The sequence below is a fragment of the Otolemur garnettii genome, unplaced genomic scaffold (assembly GCF_000181295.1).
Source record: "Otolemur garnettii isolate 467f Iridium unplaced genomic scaffold, OtoGar3 scaffold00010, whole genome shotgun sequence".
Taxonomy (NCBI): Eukaryota; Metazoa; Chordata; class Mammalia; order Primates; family Galagidae; genus Otolemur; species Otolemur garnettii.
Window position 1 is genome coordinate 21,724,074 of NW_003852405.1, and position 7,884 is coordinate 21,731,957.

The 7,884-nt window shown below is 38.0% G+C and overlaps 1 protein-coding gene across 1 annotated transcript in view; it reads right to left on the bottom strand.

The window, feature by feature from the left end:
• Positions 1-2,885: 2,885 nt before the first annotated feature.
• Positions 2,886-7,884, bottom strand: part of LOC100953736 (calcium-activated chloride channel regulator 2) — a 35,747-nt gene continuing 30,748 nt past the window's right edge. The window contains exons 14-15 of the mRNA XM_023509883.1: positions 4,794-5,027; positions 2,886-3,328 (exon numbers count right to left, since the gene is read on the bottom strand). Coding sequence (XP_023365651.1) covers positions 2,886-3,328; positions 4,794-5,027 — 677 coding nt within the window. The remainder of the gene's footprint in view (positions 3,329-4,793; positions 5,028-7,884) is intronic.

Sequence of the window (7,884 nt, forward strand, 5' to 3'; positions counted from 1 at the left end):
AACTCCTGGGCTTAGGCAATTCTTCTGCCTCAGCCTCCCAAGTAGCTGGGACTACAGGCACCTGCCACAACACCCAACTATTTTTTGTTGCAGTTTGGCCAGGGCTGGATTTGAACTCGCCACCCTCAGTATATGGGGCCGGCGCCCTACTCACTGAGCCACAGGCACCTCCCAAATTTTACCATTTTCTTTATGTTATTCCCTTCTGTCCTTTGTTTTATTGTTCTTGTCTTCCTTTGGATTAATTGGGTAGTTTTAGTGTTGCATTTTATCACATGTATTAGTTTTTTAGATATGCCATTCTCTGTTTTTAATGGATACTAAAGGGGTTACAACATACATCCTTTAATTAGCTGCCTTAATTTTGAAAGTTATTTTTGCTTGATACAGTTTGATGTTGGCAGATTTTTCTTTGTGCACTTTAAGAAGTCATCTTATCTTGATGGAAGTGTCTTGGATTGTGTGTGAAAACACCACACTGTACCTCCAAAGTGCATCAATGTACACAGTTACCATTCAATAAAAAAAAAAAAGAAGTCATCTTATCATCTTGTGGCCTCAGTTGGTTCTCCTCAGTCATTCACCATTATCTATGATATGCCTGGCTGTTTGCTTTGTATAGATCCTACTTTAGGTTCACTTGAACATCTTAGATCTGTCCATTGATAGTTTAAATAAAATAAAATTTAAATATTTCTTTTAATATTTTATGTCCTGTTTTCTCTCTTCTTTATTTCTCTAAGACCCATTTACAGTAGTGTCTCAGAAGTCTTGATAATTGTCTCACAGGTCATTTTTGCTTTTTCATGATTTTTTCTTTTTCTTTCTTTTTTTTTTTTTTTTTTTGAGATAGTCTCACTATGCATCTGGCCTACAATTTTGTTTTCATATAATCTCAGCTCATGTCTTCAATGATGTCACTATGTGGTATTCTAGAAGTGACCAGTGCTTTATAGTTCCTCATTTTATTTGGCCCGATTCTCCTGTTTCTATTTTTTTTTTTTTTATCATTTATTCTGCACCAACAGGGCCTTTACAGTGACTCTGTTCTATCTATTGCTGGGATCTCTAAATCTGTTGTTTTCCTATGTTTACCACATCTTTCTTGTTGTCTAATGGTTTCAGTCCTCACAGCCACAGAACATTGTTCACCTGACCCACTTTTTGGCCCTTTCCACCCTGTTATATTTATCTGTTGCTTTAATACCTTTAGACTCCATAGTTTTGCCTCTTACACTTAACTAATTCCTAGACTTAGTCCATTTATTCCATTACTAAGTCTACAAAATGGAAAACAAGATTAACAAAAAACCCACCAAGTTCCTTTAAAGCTACATTTGCCTTCCCACTAATTGATCTTGAAAGAGTTAAATATTTCTTGGTAAAATCCCTAGATTCAACTCCCTTGAAAGAGTTAAATATCCCTTGGTAAAATCTGTTGACATTTTCTTAACTAGACAGGAGTTGTCTGAGAAACTGGCTCCACTTTTGTGTAGCTATGCCATTAATCAGAATAGAACTCTGTATTACTCAGTTAACTCTCCATTTTCCTTTTTTTAAAATGAGGAAAATATTTGAGGACATGAAACCACACCCTGTTTCTGTATTTCACCAGCCAAATTTGAAATTAATGAGTAACAAATTCCAGGCTAATGGGCATGATTGTGATAGAGGAAAGAGGGACTGACTTTCCAGCTAGGAAGTGGGCTGCAAGCGTGTTAAATCTCCCAGCTGCAAAACTTTAGGCACTGTGTCTTAGACGGTAACAGGCCAAACACGGGCTATATAGTATAAGCTACAAGGAGGTGTTGTTAAAGAGATTTGATGGTCTTTTCCTTCTCAGCACTCTTCTGAGTCTCTCCCTTGGGACTTCATGCTGCCTTTTTCTTCCTGTACCAATTTTCTACATTTCCCTCTCTATAACCCCAAAACATAATCTAATTTTTATTCTTAATTGGTTCTGGCTATAAAACTTATTATCTATTATACATTATGGTTTGTATTAATTCATCAAAATTTTAAGGTCTTTAAAAAGCAAATGATTCTATTTAATAGTCTTTAGAAAAATAAAAGGAAGTAAAATTAAATGAAAGATTGGTTTTTATTTCCTTATGACCTGTGCTTTCTACATCCCCTGCCCTTGGTAAATAACTTAGAAAGCTATTTTGATGGGAGCAGAATCTTATAAACAATGAATTCAATACACTTTGTTATAAAACCAGTTTGAAGGAACAAAGATAATACCCATATTTTTAAGGTTACCTCTTATAGTAAAAAAAGATCTTTGAACACTAGTGGTGGATTTGATCTGTGGCATATTTAACCAAATGGCAAGAGGTGAAGATTATGATAGGGGCTTCACCAAAAAAAAAAAAAAAAATGCAGTTTGATTGTTAGCTGTAAACAAGCAACCTATTCTGTATAAATAAGGAGAAATGAAAAATTTTCAAAGTAAGTAAATGATTGCTTCACTTACTTCATATAGACAGTTATACTGCATAATTCAGACCTAACCCCCTTTTCTACACTTGGGGCTGATTTTCCACTGCAATACAATGAGCTTTTCTTGACTCTGATTCAACATTGCCCTTTACTTGCTTTTAAGGTATTACTTTGAAGAATAATTTATTATTATTATTCCATAGCCAAGGTCTAGAATTTTCTAATTTCTCCCTGTAAAATGAGTATTATAAAGGAATCTTTTATTCGTTTACCATAGTGGGATTCTGATCTGTATTATAAAATACTCAATGCATTTTAATACAGTTTTGACGTTATCTTGACCTTCTCACTTGGGACTGCCATGCTATCTTTTCCATGTCGTTGGAAAAAGTACAAAGATTGTAAGTCTTATATCTAAGAAGGAAGGTATTCTGTACATTTGTTCATAGTAATTTTGCCCCATTCTCTTTCTTACCTGCTGTCTTTTTCCTGTTTAAAGTATAGTGTGTTGCAACTATAATAAGGCAAATTAGTCCTATCAAACCCACTGCTGTTAAAACTCCTTTCAATATTAGACAATCTCTGGCAGGTATGGGAGCAGAATTTGGAGGGATAAACAGAGATGCCTGGGCAATGTTAGAGACAGCAGACTTTAAGGAGTTCCTATCCACTGCTCGTATTGCCACATAAATTCTGTGGCTTTCTTGTGTCTCTTCATTGGGTTGATGTTCAAGTCCATTTGTGAGAAGTTTAGGTGAAAATGTAAATATCTCTCTGGTACCAGCTTGCTGAGGACTTAGCTTTGATGTATTCACTAAAATAGCATTGTTAAAGTCATCTTGAATATTCTGTAGACTTTTACTCATTCTTATTTCATAGCTTGTAGCTGAAATAGAAAAAATGGAAAAGTTAAGTCTCTTTGAGTCTCATTAGAAATGACTAATAAGGGCTCGGTGCCTGTGGCTCAAGCGGCTAAGGCGCCAGCCACATACACCTAAGGTGGTGGGTTCGAATCCCCAGCCCGGGCCCACCAAACAACAATGATGGCTGCAACCAAAAAATGGCCAGGCATTGTGGCGGGTGCCTCTAGTCCCAGCTACTTGGGAGGCTGAGGCAGGAGACTCGCTTGAGCCCAGGAGTTGGAGGTTGCTGTGAGCGTGATGCCATGGCACTCTACCCAGGGGGATAGCTTGAGGCTCCGTCTCAAAAAAAAAAAAAAAAAAAAAATGACTAATAAGAATAGCAATACAGTAGTCGAAATACCTAGGAATAAACCTGATAAGAAATCTGAGTATGAGCAAAACTTTAAAACACCACACCAGGACTCATATTAAAATGTGAACAAGAGGACTTATTTTTTTTGAAAAGCAAGATTCAATACAGCAAAGATATTGTTTTTCCCTAAGTTATCTTGTGAATTTCATGTGATTCTACTAAAAACACCTCTACTTTCTGTTTTAACAGGTCAAACTCATTATAAAGTTTATATAGAAAATAAACTTGTAAAAATAAACATGTAAAGTCTAAAAAATAGTAGTGTGGAAGGACCAAATCTACCAGATCTGGAAACACTATAATGCCTCAATAATTAAGGCACTGTGGGACAGGTGCATCAATAGACTTCTATACAAAAGTAGGCCAAACTAAATTCAGGAATTTAGTATATGATTAAGGTGGAATTCAAACTAGTGGGGGAGAATAAAAATTTCTCAATAAATGATGTTGTAACAATTGAGTAAAAATCTGGAAAAAGATAATCTAAGAGGAAGCCTGAGAGTTAACAGAAGTCTTACCAAAAGGAAAGTAGAAGCAAGGTACTTCGACATGTTTACCCAGGCAAGGATAGGGAAGCCTGGAATTCGAGTGCTGATCCCAGCCTTCTTAATAAACATGGTGGCCAGAAGCGGGGGAGAAAAGTGCACCAAAGTTTGCAAGAGTTATGGGAAATGTTCCCCTAAACCTGACTTATAAATACATGAATAAATATTCACTCTCCAATTTTCAGAAAAATACTTGTCTGCAGTATTGGGAAGCACATGCTCTATAATACAGAACCCATTTCTGCTGAATAGACTGTCATGTATATGGTTATTTATGGTCCTATCCAGGTTTCTGGATGATTAGTGTCAGTGAGTTAATCAGAGCGCCTTAAATCCTGGGGCAGCTGACTCATTCTCCCTGCACTCTAGGATTGAAGGCTTTATCAGCAACTCAGAGCTTTTCATGACAATCCTTTGCAGATTCTTCAGTTCTAACCCTCCCCACAAAGCTAATTTCATCCAACTAACCCCGGACATAGTTGTTAGAAGGGCTGTCTTGTGGAAAATAGGTAATGAAATGGGCAAACATACCCTGTCCCCGATCAAAGTCTTCTCCGGGTGCTGTCCAAGATAGGGTCACCTCCTCTTCCACTTTTACAGCTTCCAGGTCAATAATTTTGCATGGTGGAAACACATCAGGATGGGAGCTGGGTGGAACTCCCATCACTGAAAAGGAGCCTCCGGAGCTTATTCGGCTAAAGCCCCACTTTAGCTCCTGCTCACTTCTGCCCACTGATTTCCTTGGGGTATTCATCTGAATGTTTCCTGGCACACAAAATAAAAGAATAGCCCCAGCAACAAATTATATATCTCCCAAATAGCTTGTTCTTGATGAATTACTAAGAAACTCTTTTAAACCATTTTTTTTCTTTACTACATCTTTAGAATAACTGTGTTTATTTATTCATCCATTCAATCATTCAATAAATATTTTTTGAGAGCATATATTATGCCAATAATCACGGACAAAACAGTGTCCCCCTTGGAATTTATAGTCATGCTCATCGTATTAATAAACATATTTACAAATCATGGTAAGTCTAAGAGGGAAAGAAGGCAGGGTGCTATGAAAGAAAATAACAGGTCTGTAATATAGAGTGGCATTGAGGAAGTAGCATTGAAAGGTTTCTAAAGGTTGAGTGGGAGTCGGCCAGGTAAAGAGTGGAGGGAAGAATATTCCAGGCAGAGGGAAAAGCTTGGGTAAAAGCCTGATGTGCGGAAGAGCTTTCAAGTTAGAAAAATGAAGATAAAGAAAGGAAGAGAGTAGTTTGAGACGAGGCAGGAGAGAGAAGTTCATGCAGAACCTTGTAGGCCAGTGTAGTGGTTTTAGATTTTATTTATTTATTTTTGCAGGATTTTTTTTCCCCAGACCAATGCTAAAGGTATGAATGATTAGGTTCCATTGTTTGTGTTTGTTAGGCGAGTGGTAGTTGAGCCCTTCACCCAGGAAGTGTGCTGCGTGTCCTTCCATTGTGCCAATTACGGGAGAGTTTACCAAGCCCCTTCCCTTTTTCCTCTCCTTCCCTCCCCCTACTTGAATTTAATTATGTTTTTTCTGGTGTGGGAGTGTAGTTGTTTATCTATTGGTCTCATCTTAGTATTGAGCATGCTGGGTATTTGCCTTTAGATTTTAATATTACATGCTTCGGGGAAGCAGGAAGTGACATGCTCCCATTTGCTTCCTAACAGGTGACGGCTCTGTGGAGAATGAATGAAAGCACACCAAGTATTGATAATGAGGCCACCCCGCCAGTCATTCACTAGTCCAGGTGAGAGAAGACGGCTGCCTGGGGTAGGTGATAGCAGTGGAGAAGAGATGAGAAAGAGGCAGTTCAAGATGTACTTTTGGAGACGAAATTGGCAAAAGCTGGTGATGATTGCATATGAAATGATGAAGAAGAGAAACCTGGTTAAAGAGAAATTAGCTTCCAGGTTTCTAGAATGAGCAAGTTGATAGACGAAACAGGCTAAATTTAGAGAAAGAGATCGAAAATTAAGTTAGAAGTTTTATGATTCCTGTAAAACACCTAATTCAAGATATTCTTTTTTTTTTTTAATAGAGACAGAGTCTCACTTTATTGCTCTCAGTAGAGTTCCATGGCATCACACAGCCCACAGCAACCTCCAACTCCTAGGCTTAGGTGATTCTCTTGCCTCAGCCTCCCAAGTAGCTGGGACTACAGGTGCCCGTCACAATACCCAGCTATTTTTTTGTTGCAGTTTGGCCAGGGCCAGGTTTGAACCCGCCACCCTCAGTATATGGGGCCAATGCCCTACCCTCTGAGCTACAGGCGCTGACCCTAATTCAAGATGTTAATGAGCCAGTTAGATGCAGATTTTAAGCTTATAAAAAAGGTTTTAACTAGATTTAATAATTTTGAAATTATGAATGTGGAAGTTGTGGGCATACAGATGTTATTAAAGCCATATGGATAAATGAGATCCCTTAATAATTTCAACTATAATGATGAGTAGTATTTATTGAATGCCTACTATGTGCGAGGCATGTTTCTAAGTGTCTTACATGTATCAAATATACTATTTAATTTTCCCAGCAAGGCTATGAGAAGGGTAAAATTATTACCCATGTTTTTATAGACGATGAGACGGAGACACACAGAAGCTAGGTAACTTGCCCAGAGTCACACAGCTAGTAAGTGGAGGAGGTGGCTTTCAAACCCAGGTGACGTGGCTCCAGAGGGAGAGTGAGAATATTAGGACTGAGCTCTGAGAATTGCCCACATTACTAGGTCTGGTAGAAAAGGAGGAGCTGGAAAACAAAACCTGACAAAAAGTTCTAGAAAATATGACATAATCAGGAGACTGGGGTATCATGGAAATCAGGAAATGGCAAGGGAGAGATTCATGGAGTGTGTCAGATACTGCTGAGGTCAGGAAAAATGACTAAAATGAGGGGAAGGTGCTGCTGTATCTGGGGATTTGGTGGTGGGAAGACTGAGCTGTTCCCAGGTCAAGATCATTACCTGAAAAAGTGCATGTTACATATAGCAGGCATGCCTGGGGAAAATGAACTTTTACTTTTTTGTGCTCTTAACAACCTATATGAAGTACACAGAAGCATAGTTAAGCATTACTTTTCCAATCTCACTGTACACTAGATATATGAGTTTAAAAGATGGCAGATATTCATATTTTGAAAAGATAGTCAGATGAGTCAGTATCCTGGAAGCTCCTTGATAAGAATCAGGTCTTATTCTACATGGCATCCCAAGTTCCCAGGACTAAGTCTGTCACTTGGTAGACCTTCAAAAAATGGTGTGTAGGTATAAAAGAGAGAATATTATTTAGAAACAAACTATTACATCTGTATACAAAACCTTATCTCTGCAATAAAACCAAGTGACCTTAAAAATTGACTTGCACTGCTGTTAAAGTAATCCAAATTATTTTTAATACAAGTGAGAGTAAATTGTGTAACAGCCAACACAAAAAAAGATCAGGAAATGTAAATCCACTGTAGCATTTCGATTATTTTATAACATTATTTTATAGTGAAAAGTACATCTCGGCTCGGCGCCTATAGCTCAACCGGCTAAGGCGCCAGCCACATACACCTAAGGTGGCGGGTTAACGATCTGAACATGAAGAAAACAGTTACACT